The sequence below is a fragment of the Eleutherodactylus coqui genome, chromosome 10, assembly GCF_035609145.1.
Source record: "Eleutherodactylus coqui strain aEleCoq1 chromosome 10, aEleCoq1.hap1, whole genome shotgun sequence".
NCBI classification, from domain to species: domain Eukaryota; kingdom Metazoa; phylum Chordata; class Amphibia; order Anura; family Eleutherodactylidae; genus Eleutherodactylus; species Eleutherodactylus coqui.
In genome coordinates, this window is record NC_089846.1 from 54,849,086 (window position 1) to 54,871,441 (window position 22,356).

At 47.5% G+C, this 22,356-nt stretch overlaps 1 protein-coding gene across 2 annotated transcripts in view; it reads left to right on the forward strand.

Annotated features, from left to right (window-relative positions):
• Nucleotides 1-964: 964 nt before the first annotated feature.
• LOC136580439 (cytochrome P450 2F2-like) overlaps nt 965-22,356 on the forward strand; it is a 92,640-nt gene continuing 71,248 nt past the window's right edge. The window contains exons 1-2 of one of the 2 annotated variants that reach the window (XM_066581015.1): nt 965-1,237; nt 5,956-6,133. In XM_066581015.1, the coding sequence (XP_066437112.1) occupies nt 5,957-6,133 (177 nt within the window). In that variant the 5' untranslated portion in view covers nt 965-1,237; nt 5,956. The remainder of the gene's footprint in view (nt 1,238-5,955; nt 6,134-22,356) is intronic. The other variant, XM_066581016.1, reaches the window with a different exon arrangement.

The window sequence follows — 22,356 nt, forward strand, 5'->3', positions numbered from 1 at the left end:
GCCCAAACTTGAAGCTTTAATACAGGGGGGGGGGGGGGGGGGCACGTTCTCCAAAAGCTCTATCACCAGCACTTATGTGTCACAGAGCTATTGTCTCTGTTATCAGTTCTCTGATTAGCACAGCCAGCGAATTTTCCTCTTCTCAGCTGTACTATGTGAAAGAACAGCTTTGGTTAGCTGAGTTGTGGCAAGGGGCACAGGGAGGCAGCGTGTGGGCTGGTAGTGTTTCCTCCTCTACTTTCTGCACACCACCTTCAGCTGCAGTTATTAAAGGGGTTGTCCCGCGCCGAAACGGGGTTTTGTTTTTTTTTTAACCCCCCCCCCCCCCCCCCGTTCGGCGCGAGACAACCCCGATGCAGGGGTTAAAAAAACAAACAGCACAGCGCTTACCTGAATCCCGGCGGTCCGGCGTCTTCATACTCACCTGCTGAAGATGGCCGCTGGGGTCTGCTCCCTCCGTGGACCGCAGCTCTTCTGTGCGGTCCATTGCCGATTCCAGCCTCCTGATTGGCTGGAATCGGCACGTGACGGGGCGGAGCTACACGGAGCCGGCATCCTGCACGAGCGATCCCATTCATAAAAGAAGAAGACCCGGACTGCGCAAGCGCGGCTAATTTAGCCATCGGAGGCCGAAAATTAGTCGGCACCATGGAGACGAGGACGCCAGAAACGGAGCAGGTAAGTATAAAACTTTTGATAACTTCTGTATGGCTCATAATTAATGCACAATGTACATTACAAAGTGCATTAATATGGCCATACAGAAGTGTATAGACCCACTTGCTGCCGCGGGACAACCCCTTTAAGGTCCGAAATGGTGCCTTATTCCCACGCTTCAGCAGGCTTCTGTTATCTTTATAGCAGGCTTCTGTTATCTTTATAGCACCCGTTTAGTATGGACAGGCAGCTGCTACGCCTAGTGCTTATCGGGAGGCTCAGGGAGACAGAGTGTGTAAGCTGACACCTTCACTATCTCTCTGCTCGCTACGCTCAGCCGTGCCTGCTGGATTTTAAGATGGCACCTCGTTCCCGCGCTCCGTCGGGCTTCTATTAATAGCAACTCACCAGAAGGTTTAGCGGTGGTCACGACAGAGCTCCGCTCCTCTCCTCCTCTTCACAAGGAACAGCACTAGGAACGGCAAAGCCCTCCGGTGAAGTCCCAGGTGCTCCCACCCCCGCAGGCAGTGCAGCGCTGCAGAGATTTTCTTCTCTCCCGATTGTACTGCCCGGAGTTCAGGTACTTCCTTTTGTTGTAACATAGTAACATAGTAACATAATATGTAAGGCTGAATGAAGACATTGTCCATCTAGTCCAGCCTGTCTATCGTACTTTGTTGATCCAGAGGAAGGCAAAAAACCCCAAGGCCAGAAACCAATTAGCCCTTTCGGGGAAAAAATTCCTTCCCGACTCCCTAATGGCAATCAGACTGTTCCCTGGATCAACCCCTAATAGTTCCTACCTGCCTATATACCAGGATTGACACTTCACCTAATATTTATATCCTGTAATATCCTTCTTCTCCAGAAAGACATCAAGTCCCCTTTTAAACGCCTCTGTGGATTTTGCCATCACCACTTCCTCCGGTAGAGAGTTCCATAGTCTCACTGCTCTTACAGTAAAGAATCCCCTTCTATGTTGGTGATGAAACCTACTTTCCTCTAATCGTAGCGGATGTCCTCTTATTACCGTCGTGGTCCTGGGTGTAAACAGATCGCGGGAGAGATCCATGTGTTGTCCCCTCATGTACTTATACATAGTTATTTGGTCCCCTCTTAACCTTCTTTTTTCTAGAGTAAATAGACCCAATTTGGATAGCCTCTCTGGGTATTCCAGTCCCGTCATTCCATGTATTAGTTTAGTTGCCCTTCTTTGAACCCCCTCCAGTACCGCAACATCCCTCCTGAGCACCGGTGTCCAGAATTGTACGCAGTATTCCATGTGAGGCCTGACAAGTGCCTTATATAATGGAAGGATAATGTTCTCGTCCTTCGCCCCTATACCTCTTTTAATGCACCCCAAGACTTTATTTGCCTTTGCAGCAGCTGACTGGCAGTGGTTACTCCAGTTTAGTCTATTATCCACTAATACCCCCAGATCCTTTTCCATATCACTTTTCCCTAGTGGTACCCCAATAAGTGAATATTGGTGACATCCGTTTCTCCTGCCCATGTGCATAGTCTTACATTTTTCAACATTGAACTTCATTTGCCATTTTTCTGCCCAAGCCCCCAGCTTGTCCAGGTCCGTTTGCAGCCGCACATTGTCCTCTGTTGTATTAATTATATTGTATAATTTTGTGTCATCTGCAAATATTGATATTTTGCTGTGCAGCCCCTCTACCAGGTCATTGATAAATATGTTGAACAGAGTGGGGCCCAAAACTGAACCCTGTGGCACCCCACTAGCGACTATGGTCCAATCAGAGTACGCACCATTTATTACCACCCTCTGCTTTCTATCATTGAGCCAATTTTCTACCCACTTACACACGTTTTCGCCCAGTCCGAGCTGCCTCATTTTGTATATTAGCCTATTATGTGGCACGGTGTCAAAGGCTTTAGAGAAGTCCAGATATACAAGATCAATAGATTCTCCCAGGTCCAGCTTAGAGCTTACTTCATCGTAGAAACTGATCAGATTTGTCTGACATGAGCGACCCTTCATGAATCCATGCTGGTGAGGAGTTATTCCCTTGTTCTCCTTGAGGTGCTCATCGATGGCGTCTCTCAGAATCCCCTCGAAAATTTTTCCCGTTACTGAAGTGAGACTTACTGGCCTGTAGTTTCCAGGCTCACTTTTGCTCCCTTTTTTGTAAATTGGAACCACGTTGGCAATGCGCCAATCCAATGGTACTATACCGGTCTTGATAGTGTCTAGAAATATTAGGTATAGCGGCCTAGCTATCTCGTCACTTAGTTCCCTTAGTATCCTTGGGTGTAATCCATCTGGGCCCGGCGATTTATCAATTTTAGTTTTCTTTAGACGCTTCCGCACCTCCTCCTGTGTTAGGTATGAGATGTTTTGTGAGGGGTTCGTTTTATTCCCCTGTATCTCGTGTGGCATTTCCTTTTCTTTTGTGAATACACTTGAGAAGAAACTGTTTAGTAGATTTGCTTTCCCTTCGTCATCATCAATGATTTCTCCTGCATTGTTTTTTAACGGGCCATCGCTCTGCCTGCAAATCCTTTTGCTGTTAAAGTAGTTGAAAAATAGCTTCGGGTTGTTTTTGCTCTCTTTGGCGATCAGTCTTTCCGCCTCCTCCTTAGCAGTTTTGATCGTATCTTTGCATATTTTGTTTTTTTCCCTGTACAATTTAAGCGCTTCTTCGCTGCCTTGTTGCTTTAGTAGTTTGAACGCTTTTTTTTTTTCGTTTATTGCCCCTCTTACCGTCTTGTCGAGCCACATTGGTTTCCTTTTAGTTGAGTTCCTTTTATTTTTAAAGGGAATGAACTGCTCACATGAGGCGATTAGGATCCTTTTGAACTTTTCCCATTTTTCCTCCGTACTGATATTTTTGAGGATGTTGTCCCAATTAATGTTACCGATAGTAGTTCTAAGCTCATCAAATTTTGCTTTACTAAAGTTTAGTTTCTTTGTCGCTCCCTGATAAGGCTTCCTATAGATTGACAGCTGGAAGTTGATTATTGTGGTCACTGTTCCCCAGGTGCCCCTCAACCTGTACCCCCTTTATTCGGTCCGGTTTGTTAGTTAGTACTAGGTCCAGAATGGCCCTCCCTCTAGTTGGTTCCTGCACAAGTTGGTTCAGGTAATTGTCTTTAATTACTCTCAAGACTTTGTCACCCCTGTGAGATTTGCAGGTTTCCTTCTCCCATGTTATATCTGGATAATTAAAGTCCCCCATGATAATTACTTCATTGCGGTTTGACACCTCTTCTATCTGCCTTAGTAGTAAGTTTTCAGTTTCTTCTGTTGTTTTTGGTGGTCTATAGAAGACCCCTATCTGGATTTTGTTATTTTTTCCTCCCTGTATTTCAACCCACAGAGATTCCACCTGTTCGTCTCCTACCCCTATATCCTCCCGTAGCCTCGGCTTCAAGTTCGATTTGACATACAGACATACCCCTCCCCCTTTCTGGTTCCTTCGGTCTCTTCTGAAGAGATTGTACCCCTGCAAGTTCACCGCCCAATCGCACTTATCGTCAAGCCATGTTTCCGTTATTCCGACTATATCATAGTTTTCATCAGTCATTCTCGCTTCAAGCTCACCCACTTTACCAATCAGACTCCTTGCATTCGTGGTCATACAATTTATATCATTTTTTTTGTTTTTTAAATTTGTTTTGTTTCTATTCGTACTTATGTCTGATCTATCAATTCTAACTGTACTAACCCCACCCCCTGCTCGACCCCCATTCCCTTTGCTTGGACCCGAATCTATAGTTACACTGGCTACCCCACTATTTCTCATTTTACCCTCCCCCCCAGTCCCTAGTTTAAACACTCCTCCAGCCTTCTAGCCATCTTATCCCCCAGCACAGCTGTAGGGGTCTTTAGGGTTCGTTTGAACCGATTTTGCTTAGCTGGAAATGCTGTTTATGTAGCTTTTGATTACCAGGTGCGAGCAGAGCTCAGGAAGACATGACTGCTCGGGTCTGTACCTAGGCCACGCCCCCCCAGCTTTGCTTGCTTTTGATACAATCCCTCCATAGACGAAAAGGTAAATCATACAATTTACAGGAAGGAGAGCTTACGTTGTTATCCCAAGATAGACTTTTAATTACCTAAACATAGGATAGGTGATAAAAGTCTTATCAGTGGAGATCTTATCACTAAGACCCCCATTGATCTAAAATGGATTTCGTTTTCCCCTCCTCCTTGCTGTGTGCTCCCTGAATACCCACAGTGAGGAGGAAACTGAAAGCTACCCTCCAGGCCTGGACAAACAAGGATGGCCTAACCATTTCTCTGACTGCCTGATGCACACTGTGTATTAGTATGCATTGGTAGTCTAAGACACTACATGATGCTCTTACTGGCCAGCACTGCTCACATGGGCACCATTGGGTAAGCAGGTGTAGTGTTTTAGAATAATGATGTATACTAATGCACAGTGTGCATCAGGTAGTTGTAAAAGCTGGTTTGGCTCTTTGTTTCTTCAGGTCCAGAGGGTTGCTTGAATGAAGCGCCATTGGAGCATGAGTGGTGCCTTCCCATTCAGCTTCAATAGGGCTGACGGAGATAAGCAAACCTTTTTACTTGGCTATTTCCATCAGCCCCATTAAAATGAATGGCGCTGCGCATATGTGACAGCACCTACATTCGGGTTGACGTCACTATGCGTGTATGCAGTAAGCCCACTCTGAAGAGAACAGATGGACTTTGGATCCCTGCTTCAGGACCAGATGACCCTGGAGGTCCCTTTCAACTCTATCATTCTATGAGTCTATGATCAATGGGGGTCTTAGTAGTGAGACCCCATTGATCAGACCTTTATCACTTATCCTATGGATAGGCGATAAAAGTCTATCATGGGATAACCCCTTTAAGGGTAGGGCCACATGTTGCTAATCCACTGTGGATTTTCTGCTGTGGAAAAATGCACAGAACATTTGCAGTGGAAAATAAAATGATGACAATTTGGCAGTGGGTTTCAGTCTGGAAATGCTATGGATTAGCTGCAGATTTCACCCTTTACATTACAACGAATGATATCCACACTGAAAATCTGCTAAATAAATTGGCATGCTGAGGATTTAAAATCCACACTCCAGGTCAAAATACTCTGCAGATTTTTTTAAACTGCCATGGATGAAAGTTTTTTTTAATCTGTATGAAAAGAATGGATACAAAAATAAATTACCCCACACACAACTTATTAACAACCTAGTATGAAAAGGGGCAGATTCATGTTAACATCTTAAATTTTATACCTTAAAAAGTTAAATTTGTAACTTTTTACATAACACTATATCATTTTCTGTGACTTCTGACAGTATGGACTGGTCCAGCGCCTTTCTTCTTCTTTTCATCTTCTTCTTGTGTTCTATCATCCTGAACTACATGAGGATCTTTAAAGAGAAGGCAACACTTCCTCCAGGACCTATGCCCATTCCATTCCTGGGAAATCTTTTTCAGATTGACACTAACGACCTTGCAACCACACTCATGAAGGTGAGAGTTACTTGTTGGGTGAAGGCAATATAATAGTAGAAATATCATCACATAATAATGTATGGAATAATAAGTGTCACAGTAACATGATTATGTATGTCATCTTAAAGGGGTTGTACCAAGTTATAAATTTATCATAATTTTATGATTGGTAGAGGTCCAAATGCTGGACCACCCATCAATTCTAAGTATAGGAATGCCAAGAGTCATTGCATAAATGGAGAGGAGGATGTGCGTGCACACTGCTGCTCCATTCATTTCAATGATGGTGCTAAAGATTGCTGAGCAATTGTTCTCGAACTTCACCAATCATAAAGTTGTCTCTTTTTTTGCAATCTTAGTAGAATCTTTATAGATTCACTGACACTTGTCACTGCCATTCCTGCGCAAGCTCTGCACTGGTGTTGAATCGATTCCATAGCTGAATCCTTTTAAGAAGACGATCTTGGCACTTTGTGGACTTTCTTGGGTACCCTGAGCCTTATTCACCTTATTGAACCTCTCTCCTTGAAATTTTCAGTGATCTGATAATTTAAGGGCAATCTTACAAGCAGTAATATCCTTGCCTGTAAAGCTCTTTTAACCCCTTAACGACTGCCCCATCGGGAAACTACGTCCTCAGAAAGTGGGCCTTAATCCTAGAGGACGTAGTTTTATGCATCCTCTTTGGATTGATGCCCACTTGCCTGAGGACGTGACAGCTCCATGCTGTCGGTACCCGCAGGTAGCCGACAGCATGGAGCTGTCATCCCAGGATGCGGGCAGTCCCCCCCGGCATTGCGATCGGCGCTAGCCAATGGCTAGCGCCGATCGCAAAAAAGTAAAGAAAACTGTCAAAAAAGTTAGTTCTTCAGCTGCCCTGCTGGATCGGCTCCACCAGGGCAGCTGAAATTACTTACCCGGCTTGTCGGCGGTGTCCCACGGAGATCTCGTCCTCCCGGACCCGCCGGCGGCCTTCTGCGCATGCGCGCCAGGCGATGACGTCACGCGCATGCGCAGAAGCCCGGGAGCCCCCGGCAAATTTAAAATCTCCTGGCTCCCGGCTCCTGAAGGTAGCCGGGAGCCAGGAGGTGTTACCGGGGACCGCTGTGAGCGGTCCCCGGGCCCGCGATCGCCGCTATCGATTAGATAGCGGCGATCGCGAAAAAGTTGAAAAAGTAAAAAAAACGTAAGGTTTCACCTCCCCTCATGGATCGGATCCATGAGGGGAGGTGAAAATACTCACCCCCGGTCCTCTGCGATGTCCCGATGTCCCGGGACCCGAAATCCCGGTCTGCGCATGCGCGCCCGATGATTGACATCGGGCGCGTGCACAGAGGGGCTCGAGCCCCGGGAAATTCAAAATCCCTCTGCTCTTGGCTGCCATGTGTAGCCATGAGCAGAGGGATGTCACTGGGGACATGATCACTGTCATCCAATGGATGACAGTGATCATGTAAAGTAAAAAAAAAAGTGCAAAAAGTTAAATAAAAAAAGTTTAAAAAAGTTGAAAAAACTTGCGTTTCATCTCCCCCCACGGATCATATCCGTGAGGGAGGATGAAATGACGTACCTAAGGCCCGCGGATTTATCCGCGGACCTTACCCCAGCTTCTGCGCACGCGCCCGTCGCCAATATGGCAGGTGCATGCGCAAAAGCCGTGGTAATTTAAAATCTCCCTGCTCCTGGCTACAAAACTTAGCCGAAAGCCTGGAGATTTCACGGGGGGCCACGGTGAGCGGTTCCTGATCACGTGTTCGCCGTTATCCAATGGATAATGGCGATCACGTAAAAGTAAAAAAAAGGTGAAGGTTCATCTCCCCTCACTGATGCGATCGGTGAGAGGAGATGAAACTTTTTGCCGGAGGCCTCCGTATTTGCGCCCCGACACAATCTTCTTCCGTGAACTTTCCCGGATTCTGCACATGCGACCGCCGGCAAAACATCGGACACATGCGCAGGAGTCGGGGAGCCCAGGAAATGTAAAATCTCCTTGCTCCCAGCGACCAACGGTCACCGAGAGCCTGGAGCAGTGACGGGTGGCCTCGTTGGGCGGTCCCCGGTCACGTGAAAAAAAGGAAGCGATCTACCTTAGGCCGGTCTCACATGACCGGATAGGAATTACGGATTCCGCATGCTTCTGATCCGCGGTAATACGCAGATCAATCGCATTGGATTACCCAATTCCGCTCACAGTGGGTCGGAATTGCGTAATCCACTCGCTGAAAAGAGAACACAGCAGGTTCTATTTTACCGCGGATATCCGCAACATAGAGGCCATTGTGCTCCATGGTCGCGGATATACCCGCTGCCCATACGCAACTACCTTGTATACGGGCTGCGGGTACCCGCGTCATCGCTAAGCGACGGTGCGGAAAATACAAACAAAAAAATATATATATACTGCGTATGACCGCCTGTGTGAGTAGGCAGTTATGCGCAGTACATTACGCGGCCGTACGCAGGGTCACAGCCGGGCTCACAGCTGGGATCTGCTGTGGGCCTCCGCAAGCAGATTCCACCTACAGCCATGTGAGCCCGGCGTTATTCAGACCGCTACCTGTAATACGCAATTTACAAGAAGCCCCGGGAACGTTCGCCTTCCTGCAGTTCCAGGAGCAGCTTGTTGAGCGCCTTCTGTGTGAGACCGCCGCATCTCATTAAGCTTACGGAGACTCACAGAGCGCCACTTTTTACACCCCATACCCGCTACTGAGGTCAAAAAATACCCCCAAAAAGCATGAGAGGAGGCGGGATACACGGTTTTATAGCCCCATGTACCCATCCCAACCAGCCTCCGTAATTACCCTTGTCTTTGGAAATATTACACAGTTCACATTATTACTTTTATCTAAGATTTGGGTAACGCCGAAAAGGGCGGAGCGGTAGGGGTGGGTGTGTGTGTGTGTGTGGGGGGGGATATTTTTTTAAGGTGTCAATTTTTATTCCGTACAAGTGGGCAATGGGGCCTGGAATGTATTCAGTTGTGCCCTGCAATCCAACGGGTGTTCCCTCTATTATAGGCCTTGCCATGTTTCCTGTAAGTAGATGAGGGCCACAATGGGTATGTTTCTGAACACGGGACAAACGGGGGTATCCATTTTGGGGTGAACGTCTTCATTCCTATGTACACTGTACAAAAAAAACTGTTTTTAAATTGACAAAATTGCCAAAAAAATGAAAATCGTAATTTTTTCCTTCCGCTTTGCTTAGATTTATTCAAATACTGTGGGGTCAAAATACGCAATACACCCCTAGATGAATTCATTAAGGGGTCTAGTTTTTAAAATGAGGTCATTTGTGGGGAGGTTTTATCGTTTTGGACGCTCAATGGCTCTATAAGTGGGCAATGGGGCCTGGAATTTATACCGTTGTACCCTGAAATCCAACGGGTGCTCCATCCATTATAGGCCTAGCCATGTGTCCTTTAAGTAGATTAGGGTTACAAGGGTTATGGTTCTGAACACGGGACAAACGGGGGTATCCATTTTGGGGTGAAAGTCTTCATTCCTATGTGTGCTGTACAAAAAAAACTGTTTTTAAATTGATACAACTGCCGAAATAATGAAAATTGTAATTTTTCTCCTACTGCTTTGCTTAGATTTATTCAAAAATTGTAGTGTAAAAATACACAGTACACCCCTAGATAAATTCGTTAGGGGGTCTAGTTTTCAAAATGGGGTCATTTGTGGGGGCTCTCTGTTGTTTTGGCCGCTCAAGGGCTCTACAAGTAGGCAATGGGGCCTAAATCACCTTCATGCTAAATTTCTGTTCTGAAAGCCACCGATTACTCCTTTCATTTTGGGCCCCGTTGTGCATCCAGACAAAAGATTAGGGCCACAATAGGTATGTTTCTGAACACGGGACAAACTGGGGTATCTATTTTGGGGTGCAAGTCTTCATTCATGTGTGTGCTGTACAAAAAAAGCTGTTTTTAAAATGACAGAATTGACAAAAAAACGAAAATCACAATTTTTTCCTTTTGCTTTTGCTTGAATTCATTCAAAAACTGTGGGGTCAAAATGGGCAGTACACCCCTAGATAAATTCGTTAAGGGGTCTAGTTTTCAAAATGGGGTCACTGGTGGGGGCTCTCTTTGGTTTTGGCCGCTCAAGAGCTCTACAAAAGTGCTATGGGGCCTAAAACACCTTCAAGCAAAATTTATGTTCTGAAAGACACCGACTACTCCTTTCATTTTGGGTCCTGTTGTGCATCCAGACATAAGATTAGGGCCACAATGGGTATATTTCTGAACACGGGAGAAACGGGGGTATCCATTTTGGTGTGTAAATCCTCATTTTCATGGGCTCTATAGGAAAAAAATATGTCTTTAAAATGACATATTTGCAAAAATATGAAATTTTATTTTTTCTCCTCTAAATTGAATTAATTCCTGAAAAAAACTGGTGGGGTCAAAATACTCATGACACCCCTCAGTGAATACATTAAGGGGTGTAGTTTTTAAAATGGGGTCATTTGAGGGGGTATCTATTATTCTGACACTTATGAGCCTTTGCAAACTTGGTTTGGTGCAGGAAAGCAAAGTGTTCCTCAAAATGCTGAAAAGTAATGTTAAATTTGTATGTCCTCTAAATGGTTAAAAAAAAACACAAAAGTTTTTCAAGTGTGCATTCAGAATAAAGTAAACAGATGGAAATATATATCTTATCAAAAATTTGTACAGTATGTTTGGACATATTTGAGCTATTACGGTTGAAAATGTGAAAAAATGACAATTTTTTCAAAATTTTTCCAATATTGGTACTTTTAATAAATATACACAAATTATATCGGTCTCTTTTTACAACCTAAATGAAGTACAACATGTGGCAAAAAAACAATGTCAGAATCACTTGGATATGTAAAGCCTTTATGGAGTTATGCTACGTTGAACGACGCATGTCAGATTTCCAAAATTTGGCTCCGTCACTAAGGTGCAAACAGGCTTCGTCACTAAGGGGTTAAAGCAAAGTGTAAGGTCTGCCACTCATGTCTGCCACCCTCTCGTGGTTCTAGGCACTTGCAAACATCACTCTGCTCTGCCTGTGTACATGGATCCTATATGTCTGTTTTCATCCAGCATTGAGAGGGTTAACCAGTTCTCTGGCTCTCAGCTAACCTGTGGGTTTAAAAGGCATTGCTCCTCTATTTAAGGTGGGTTGTGGCCCTTCCCTTTTACCTGAGAATTGGTGTGTGTTAGGTTCTGATACTCAGCTTTCCTAGGTCACCTACCTCTGTGTGCTCAGTCTGTCCTGTGTCTTCGAGGTTTTTCTTCAGCCTCCCAGTGTAGGCATCTTGTATATCTGTCCATGTGTATGTTTGTTTTTCTGTCACTTCCCATTCCTGTTTTATGGTTTGCTCCTGCCCTTTCCTGCATCTGCATGCATGTCTGTCTGCTGCCAGTCCCTGCATTCGGTGCCCATAAGGGATAGTCAGACTCAAGGTTTCAGCGCAGGGCCATCCCTATCAGGGTGATCACCTTGCTTGTAGGTAGGGATCTTCCCATTCCCTTTGTAGCCAAGAGTCAGGCTCCTCTTTCATTTCCTGGTAGCAGTCCCTCTTACTGTAGGAGTCAGCTGCTAACCACACCACAGTGGGTCCATACTCCGGATCTGTAACACAAAGCAATGATAATTGCATGTGTTTCTTTGGAGGTAACCATGGTCAACAGAAGAAGACAATGATTTCAAACACTATTCCCTTTTTAAAGCAAACCAGTCTACTCTAATAATTCAATCAGCATGACAGAGTGATATCAGCTACTGTAGAGACCCAAAGTTGTCATTACAAAAGTATTGTATATAATTCTATCAATTAGTTATGTTCACTTTAAGAAAAGTACTAGAATTGAGTTGGTGATTGGAGGGCCATCACGTTTAAACCAGAGGGTAAACTAGACTTCTGTCTAGCCCCTGAACCCTATGCTCATGGGAGGATCTAGAGTCTAGATATAGACCAAACAATTTTTGGAAAGTTCAGTCTGTAGTAGTTGTAGTCAGTTGTTGTTAGTTAATGAACCAGTCTGCAGTGAAGAAGAGTGAGTTTAGTTTGCAGTTGGTAACTAAGTTAGTGCAGTGGTGAAGCAGAAGTATAGCTAGATGAATAAGAAAATTACAAGAAGAAAGCTGGATAAAGTAAAGCCAGAGACAGTTCCAACCCTAAGCTTGGGGAAATATGCCAGATATGGCGCATTATATTGAGGGCGGTATCTCCAGTCACCAAACTCTGGATTCTGATGTACGGAAAATGGACTGTATTGGATATTGCCTTGTTTGCCCAAAACTGCAATAAAAGGGAGTTTTACTGTTTCACCATTACCCTGACAACTGGAGCTCCTTCCTAATTGGAAACATCTACATTATGTAACATACTGCACCACCCTCCAGGAGCAGAGACTAGAGTCCCCATCAACCACAAACTTTTTTTGTAGCATGACTAGGTAGGAGTGCAACTACCAAGCTGCTGCTCGCTCTGGCCTGCTGCGAACTGCCATAAAAAATTACAACTACCATTATCCACCACTTCATCTTTCCCTTGTAGCATAGCAGATGGGAATCAGAGTACAATAGCCACTGTCAACCCAAGAGGATTCTACCAACTCGCGCACACTACACTACCTTGTTGTTATTAACCCTTTGCAATCCAATTTTGGATTCAGGATTTCCTAGGGGGTTTTCTTTTTCTGCCATTATACAATAGTGCCGTTTGCTAGCTAGGGCCAGTACTGCGGTATGGAACATGCTGGAGAAGCCCCTGACAACAGAGTGCCCAGTAATATACAGTAAGAATACCCTGTTGGACGTCTTCCGACATCGGAGCTGTACAGCCTTCAATCAGAATGTCTTTAGACATCAGACAGTGGATTGGAAAGGGTTAACACTAGAGATGAGCGAGCTTGATGATCGTTCGAGTATTAGGGTGTTCGAGATGCTCGTTACTCGAGACGAGCACCACGCGCTACTCGAGTCAATAACATGTATTTCCCTGAAATGTTAGCGCCATTTATTTTCTGGCCAATAGACATGCAGGGAAGGCATTATAACTTCCTCCAGTGAGGTTCCAGCCCTATCCCATCCCCCTACAGTGAGTGGCTGGCGAGATCAGGTGACTGCCGAGTATTTAAATCTTTCCCGCCCGCTGCTCGCCTCAGACACACGCTGGCAGAGATTAGGGACAGTGCTGCTGCTGCTATAGGGAGAGTGTTAGCGTCTGCAAGAACCCCAACGGTCCTTCTTAGGGCCACAGCTCACCTAGTGCACTACTGTTGTGGGTGCTGAGAGCAGTTTTGCACAATAATTTTTTTTTGTTATATCGGACGTGCAGGCTATAGCGTTCTCAGGCGGCAGTCTGTACTACGTAGTATAGGGGCAGTATTGGTCAGGCAGGGACAGTGGGTAGTGTAGAAGAACCCCAACGGTCCTTCTTAGGGCCACATCTTACCGGGTGAATTTCAGTTGTTGCTGCTAGGAGCAGCTTTGCACCAAATTTTTTCTTTCAACTTGGGCTCTGCAGACTATTGCGATCTCAGTCTGCAGCCAATTCTACAGAGCATAGGGGCAGTATTGGTGAGGCAGGAACAGTGCTACTGTAGAATCCTGTCAACAAGTACCCCAAAAAAGCATCTGTTTAGGGCTATCTGTGACCGTCTGCGTTTAACTCAGTGGCTGCTGGTAATTGTAGTACCTCATTATTGTACAGCTAGGCGTGCTTGCAGTCTTCCAAATTTTTTTTCCTGGCTGCAGTTTGCGCTGTCTCACTCCAACTGCACGCCAATAAGAATTCAAAATTTTTTTACACTGCGGTGTGTCTGCTGTAAATTGCACGCACGGTGACAGACTCCCATACAGCGAAACTCACATTGGCGCAATATACCCTGCATTGCATTGCACTAAAATTACCAAAAAAAAAGGAAAATCATTACGGCTAGCTGTGACTTTCTGCATTTCACTGCGTGGCTGGTGTCAGCTCAGGACTACCAGTATTGCATATTGCCCAGCTAGGCGTGCTTGCAGTCTTCTGAATTATTTTTTTCCTGGCGACAGTTTGCGTAACATAAGCGCTGTCTCACTCCAACTGCACGCCAATAAGAATTCAAAAATTTTTTTAAACTGCGGTGTGTCTGCTGTAAATTGCACGCACGGTGATAGACGCCCATACAGCGAAACTCGCATTGGCGCAATATACCCTGCATTGCATTGCACTAAAATTACCACAAAAAAAAAGGAAAATCATTACGGCTAGCTGTGACTTTCTGCATTTCACTGCGTGGCTGGTGTCAGCTCAGGACTACCAGTATTGCATACTGCACAGCTCGGCGTGCTTGCAGTCTTCTGAATTATTTTTTGCCTGGCGACAGTTTGTGTTACATAAGCGCTGTCTCACTCCAACAGCACACCAATAAGAATTCAAAAATTTTTTACACTGCTCTGTGTCTGCTCTATTCGTAATCCACTATGCTGAGGGATAGGGGTAGGGCTAGAGGATGTGGACGTGGACGCGGGCGAGGATGCGCAGTTCCAAGTGAGGGTGTGGGTATAGGCTGAGTTCCTGGTCCTGGTGAATCACAGCCGGCTGCTGCGGGAGTAAGAGAGAGGAAAGTTTCTGGGGTCCCCAGCTTCATATTACAATTTTTGGGTCCACGTCGTAGACCTTTTTTACAAAATGAGCAGTGTGAGCAGGTCTGTCGTGGATGGCAGAAAGTGCATCCAGCAATGTCTCCAGCAACCTGTCTTCTACGCCGTCCACTGCTGCAACTCTGAATCCTCTCGTTGCTGCTCCTCTTTCCTCCCAGCCTCCTCACTCCATGAAAATGACACATTCGGATGAGCAGGCATACTCCCAGGAACTGTTTTTGGGCCCCAGCGCTGATTGGGAAAAAATGGTTCCTCTCCCACCTGAGGAGTTTGTTGTTACCGATGCCCAACCTTTGGAAAGTTCCCGGGGTCCGAATGATGAGGCTGGGGACTTCCGGCAACTGTCTCAAGAGCTTTCGGTGGGTGATGAGGTCGATGATGATGATGAGACACAGTTGTCCATCAGGGAGGCAGTAGTAAGGGCAGTAAGTCCGAGGGAGGAGCGCACAGAGAGTTCGGAGGAAGAGCCGCTGGACGATGAGGTGACTGACTCCACCTGGTTTGATAAGCCAACTGAGGACAGCTCTTCAGAGGGGGAGGCAATTGCAGCCGCAGAACAGGTTGGAAGAGGCAGGGGGTTGGCCAGGGGTAGAGGCAGGGCCAGAGCGAATAATCCACCAGCTCTTTCCCAAAGCACCCCCTCGCGCCAAGCCACCGTGCAGAGGCCAAGGTGCTCAAAGATGTGGCAGTTTTTCACTAAGAGTGCGGACAACCGACGAACAGTGGTGTTCAACCTTTGTCGTGCCAAGATCAGCCGGGGAGCCACCACTACCAGCCTCACCACCACCAGCATGCGCAGGCATATGATGGCCAAGCACCCCACAAGGTGGGACGAAGGCCGTTCACCGCCTCCGGGTTGCACCACTGCCTCTCCCCTTGTGCCCCAACCTGCCACTCAGATCCAAGCCCCCTCTCAGGACACAGGCACGACCGCCTCCCGGCCTGCACCCACACCCTCACTTCCGCTGTCCTCGGCCCCATCCAGCTATGTCTCTCAGCGTAGCGTCCAGCTGTCGCTAGCAGAAACGTTGGAGCGAAAGCGCAAATACGCTGCCATGCACCCGCACGCTCAAGCTTTAAACGTGCACATAGCCAAATTGATCAGCCTAGAGATGCTCCCGTATAGTCTTGTGGAAACTGAGGCTTTCCAAAACATGATGGCGGCGGCAGCCCCGCGCTACTCTGTCCCCAGTCGCCACTATTTTTCACGGTGTGCCGTCCCAGCCCTGCACGACCACGTCTCCTGCAACATTGTACTCGCCCTCACCAACGCGGTTACAGGCAAGGTCCACTTAACAACGGACACGTGGACAAGCACAGGCGGGCAGGGCCACTATATCTCCCTGACTGCACATTGGGTGAATTTAGTGGAGGCTGGGACCGAGTCAGAGCTTGGGACCACTCACGTCCTACCCATCCCCAGAATTGTGGGCCCCAGATCGGTGCTGGTATCTGCGGCGGTGTATGCCACCTCCACTAAAGCACCCTCCTCCTTCAACGCAACCTCTACCTTTCAATCAAGACGTGTCAGCAGCAGCACGTCGCCAGCAGTCAGTGTCGCGCGGCGCGGCAGCACAGAGGTGGGCAAGCGTCAGCAGGACGTGCAGAAACTACTCAGCTTAGGAGAGAAGAGGCACACGGCCCACAAACTGTTGCATGGTCTGACAGAGCAGACCGACCGCTGGCTTTCGCCGCTGAGCCTCCAACCGGGCATAGTCGTGTGTGACAATGGCCGTAACCTGGTGGCGGCTCTGCAGCTCGGCAGCCTCACGCACGTGCCATGCCTGGGCCACGTCTTTAATTTGGTGGTTCAGCGGTTCCTGAAAGGCTACCCACACTTGTCAGACCTCCTCGGCAAGGTGCGCCGGCTCAGCGCACATTTCCGCAAGTCCAACACGGACGCTGCCACCCTGCGGACCCTGCAACATCGGTTTAATCTGCCAGTGCACCGACTGCTTTGTGACATGCCCACACGGTGGAACTCTACGCTCCACATGTTGGCCAGGCTGTATGAGCGACGTAGAGCTATAGTGGAATATCAACTCCAACATGGGCGGCGTAGTGGGAGTCAGCCTCCTCAATTCTTTACAGAGGAGTGGGCCTGGATGGCAGATATCTGCCAAGTCCTTGGAAACTTTGAGGAGTCTACGCAGATGGTGAGCGGCGATGCTGCAATCATTAGCATCAGCATTCCCCTGCTGTGCCTGTTGAGAAGTTCCCTGCAAAGCATTAAGGCTGACGATTTGCGGTCGAAAATGGAGGCGGGGGAAGACAGTATGTGGCTGGATAGTCAGAGCACCCTCATGTCTATATCTCAGCGCATTGAGGAGGAGGAGGAGGAGGGGGAGGAGCCTGAGGAGAAGGAGGGGGAAGAGAAAGCTGGGCCCACTGCAGAGGGTACCCATGCTGCTTGCCTCTAATCCATTCAGTGTGTATGGCCTGTGGAGAAGGAGGTGGAGGATCCTCAAAGTGATCTTCCTAGTGCGGACAGCCATGTGTTGCGTACAGGTACCCTGGCACACATGGCTGACTTCATGTTAGGATGCCTTTCTCGTGACCCTCACGTTAGACGCATTCTGGCCACTACGGATTACTGCATGTACACACTGCTCGACCCACGGTATAAGGAGAACCTTTCCACTCTCATTCCTGAAGAGGAAAGGAGTTCGAGAATGATGCTATACCACAGGGCCCTGGTGGACAAACTGATGGTAAACTTCCCATCCCACAGCGCTAGTGCCAGAAGGCGCAGTTCCGAGGGCCAAGTAGCAGGGAAGGCGCGGAGATCAGGCAGCATGTTCAGCGCAGGCAGGGGAACACTCTCCAAGGCCTTTGCCAGCTTTATGGCTCCCCAGCAAGACTGTGTCACCACTCCCCAGTCAAGGCTGAGTCGGAGGGAGAACTGTAAAAGGATGGTGAGGGAATACGTAGGCGATCGTACGACCGTCCTCCGTGACGCCTTAGCTCCGTACAACTACTGGGTGTCAAAGCTGGACACGTGGCACGAACTCGCGCTGTATGCCCTGGAGGTGCTTGCTTGTCCTGCCGCTAGCGTCTTGTCAGAGAGGGTGTTTAGTGCAGCTGGGGGAATCATCACGGATAAGTGTACCCGCCTGTCAACTGACAGTGCCGACAGGCTTACACTCATAAAGATGAACAAAGCCTGGATTTCCCCAGACTTCTCTTCTCCACCAGCAGACAGCAGCGGTACCTAAAGCTCATGTTCGCTGCAACCGCGGATGCAAGCATTGTTCTCTATCACCATAAAAAATTGGGACCTTTACCTTTGTCAATCTTTGTATGATATTCGTCCTCCTCCTCCTGCTCCTCCTCCTGAAACCTCACGTAATCACCCCGAACGGGCAATTTTTCTGTGGCCGAAAAGGCTCATATAACTTTTGTAAACAATATTTATATGTTTCAATTCTCATTAAAACATTGAAACTTCTACCTGAACCAATTTTTATTTTAACTGGGCTGCCTCCAGGCCTAGTTACAAATTAAGCCACAGTAAGCTAATCGATAAATGGCTTTCACCTGCCCTCTGGGTTGGGCATGGGCAATTTTTCTGGGGTACATTTGTACTGTCGGTACACCAATTTAGGGGGCCCTCGCCTACAATGTAATCCAAGTAATTTTTATGGGCTTCACCTGCACTCATGGTACACCAATGTGTCTGGGTTGGCCTACACTTTTGCTACAGAAATTTAACTCTGTTCTGCCTACCTATACTTCTACCACAGAAATGCTACAGGGGTCTGACTATACTTCAGCAACAGAAATGTTACTTCGGTCTGCCGATACTTCTACTCCTAAAATGTTACCTTGGTTTGTGTATACTGCAACAACTGAAATGTTACTAATACTGGGCTCTTGCTATACTGCTTCTACATAAATGTAACTGGGGTCTGTCTATACTGTTGCTACTAAAATGTTACTGGGGTCTGTCCCCACTGCTGCCAAATGAAATGTTACTGGGGTCTGTCCCTACTGCTGCCAATGAAATGTTACTGGGGTCTGTCTATACTTATACTACTGAAATGTTACAGGGGTCTGTCTATACAGCTGCAAATGAAATGTTACTGGGGTCTGTCTATACTGCTGTAAATTAAATGTTACTGGGGCCTTTCCCTACTGCTGCCAATAAAATGTTACTGGGGTCTGTTCTTACTGTTGCTAATGAAGTGCTACTGGGGTCTGTCCCTACTGATGCAACTAAAATGTTACTGGGGCCTGTCTATACTGCTACTACTGAAATGTTACTAATACTGGGCTCTCCCTATACTGCTGCTACGGAAATGTTACTGGGGTCTGTCCGTACTCTTACCACTGAAATGTTACTAATTCTGGGCTCTGCCTATACTGCTGCTACTGCTATGTTACAGGGTTGTGGAAACGGAAGCTTACCAAAGATATGATGGCGGCGAGGCCGCGCTACTAGGTCCCCAGGCGCGACAATTTTTCAGCAACGCGGTTACTGGGAAGGTGCATATAACCACGGACACGTGCACAGGACACGTACTGCCTCAAAAACATCCCCCTCCTCCTCCAACAGTGAAAACATTCTTGGCAAATGCTTTCACAGTGGTCCGTCTGGCGGCAGTCCAAGAATTTCACCTTAAACGACACAATAAGAAAGCCCCCCGCCACGGCCCACTTAATCCTGGCCACATTCCCAAAACCAACTAAATAAAACCGCGGTACTAGTCCGTTATCCCTAGCTGAAGCTTTCAGCCGACTGGTAGAGCAAAGTCCAAAAATAAGCGTACAGCTGAGGTTGGAAAACAGGTGACTATAGAACACAGCATCCCTGCAGGACAAGGGACAGAGTTGCAGCAGGCACCGATCCTTTGTGGAAGCAAGTCAACTGAGAACCACATACTCCCTGAATGATTTTGGAGTGACTGATGATGAGGCCTTTACTTGTGATCGTCTTTGGTAATTCCTAAGAAAGATGCGTGGTAGTAGCTAGAAACTTGGATTGCTATTTGCTAACACTTTGAAATGGACAACAGAAAACATATGAATGAAGCCTTTCCATATTTCAGCTTGAGCTGAGGAGTGCAGACTTTCAGTACCTTGAATATCCTTGTCTCAGAAAAAAATAGCTTTTCCACATAGGTGTTGTCTATGTGTCTATACCGTTACTACAGAAATCCCACGAACTGGGTGCACACAGACTTCCCATTGGGGAGGTTTACCTGCCTGTGTCTACTTATAAAAAAACCCAGTCTGACTGGGGCATGCAGTGTGGGCCGAAGCTCATCTGTATTTAATGTGACGTTAGCTCAGCTGTGCAGGGCACTGCAATGGGATATATCAATGTACCACCGGTGGGTTCCAGAGAGCCACCCATGCTGCTGGTGCACACCGAATTCACATAGGGGAGTTGTACCGGCCTTTGTCTTTTTATGAAAAACCCCAGTCTGACTGGGGCATGCAGTGTGGTCCAAAGCCCACCTGTATTTAATCTGACGTTAGCTCTGCTGTCCAGAGCACTGCAATGGGATGTATTTATGTACCGCCGGTGGCTTCCAGGGAGACACCCATGCTGTGGGTGCACACGAAATTCACATAGGAGAGTTGTACCGGCCTGTGTCTTTCTAGAAAACCCCCCAGTCTGACTGGGGCATGCAGCGTGGGCTGAAGCCCACCTGTATTTAATGTGATGTTAGCTCAGCTGTGCAGGGCACTGCAATGGGATTTATTTATGTACCGCCGGTGGGTTCCAGGGAGCCACCCGTGCTGTGGGTCCACACGGACTTCACATTGGGGAGTTGTACCTGCCTGTGACTTTTTTCTAAAAACACCCAGTCTGACTGGGGCATGCAGTGTGGGCAGAAGCCCACCTGTACTTTATCTGACGTTACCCCAGCTATCTGGGGGACTGCAATGGGATTTTTAATGTACCGTCGGTGGCTTCCTGGGTCCCACCCATGCTGTGCGTCCACTCCACACAGACTTCCCATAGGGGAATTGTACCTGCCTGTGACTAATAATTTAAAAACCCCAGTCTGACTGGAGCATGCAGTGAGGGCCGAAGCCCACCTGTATTTAATCTGACGTTAGCTCTACTATCTGGGGCACTGCATTGGGACAAACTACAGGAGTAATACAGCGCTAATGAGACGTTCACAGCTCCGCTAGCATTGGAGTCTGCTCTTGGCCCACGATTGCTGAGGGTTTGTGCAAAGGCCTATGTTCTGGGTGCAGTGGAAGTCTGCTTCCTGCCTACGATTCCTGAAGCTGTGGGCCGAGGAAAATGTCGTGGGCGCGGTGCAAGTCTGCCATGTTTGGCCGCTCAGATTTATTAATTGTTCATGTCTTGGGTTGCCTAGGACCCACCTATGCTGTTGGTGCCCACTTAGTTCCCATCGCGGTGTTTGACCTGTCTGGCACGAAGACCCTGACTGACTTTGGTAGGGGGCAGAGTGCAGGTGTGTTTCCCCTTGCAGTGTCGATTGAGCTATGCGACACCTTGACAGAATGAATACTGTGTGGCACATGGATTCCCCATTGCTATGCCCACGTTTGCAGCTCCTGACGGAGGTGGCACAGGATTGGATTTCTCATTGCTTCTGTACAGCATTGTGTGCTATCGCCGCACCCCTTTTAAAGAGGGTCGCTGCCTGGCCCTGCCAAACCTCTGCAGTGTGTGCCTCCGGTTCCTCCTTATGGCAGACGCACTTATAAATAGACATGAGGGTGGTGTGGCTATGCAGCCAGCGTGTGGCATGAGGGCAGCTGAAGGCTGTGCAGGGAGTGTGCACTACGGACGCAGGGTCGTGTGGGGGGATTGGGCAGCATGTAACCCAGGAGAAGAGGCAGCGCTGTGACCCGCAGGCAGTGATTGTGCTTAGTTAAAGGTAGTGTGGTGCTTTGCTAAGGTGTGCCTTGCTAATGAGGGTTTGTCAGAAGTAAAAATTGTTGGGGGGGGGGGGGGGGCACTCTTGCCGCTATTGTGGCTTAATAGTGGGACCTGGGAACCTGAGATGCAGGCCAGCATGTTGCCCCTCGCCTGCCCTATCCGTATCTGTGTCGTTTCCATCACTTTCTTTGGTTTTCCAGATTTTCACAAATGAAAACCTTAGAAGAGCATGGGTCATATACATAAATGCTCGAGTCGCCCATTGACTTCCATGGGGTTAGTTACTCAAAACGAACTCTCGAGCATCGCGGAAAGTTCGACTCAAGCAACGAACACCCGAGCATTTTGGTGCTCGATCATCTTTATTAAAAACTGATGGAAATTATGCCAGAAATGAATGCCAGGTCAGACCTGAACTAAAGAACTAAAGAGAAGAGGACAGGGTGGGGGGGTGGGGGGGATCCCGGATGCACACACTGAACGTGTGACGTCATATGCACCGAATCGCGTAGCCTGTATATGTTTTACATTTGTCTGCCGATTAAACAAGTATACTGCCTACACCACTGGCCAATTGGAATTATCATTGGAATTATCTGCAATAGGAGGGGTCTTCTGTGATGCCGTATCCCCCTCCTTCAACGTAAGTGACTAATATACAGTGGAGTGTATGTGGGACTATTCTGGTACTATTAAGGAATCTTCTGAGTGCAGGGTTTTTTTTATAACCTAGTTCTTTATTT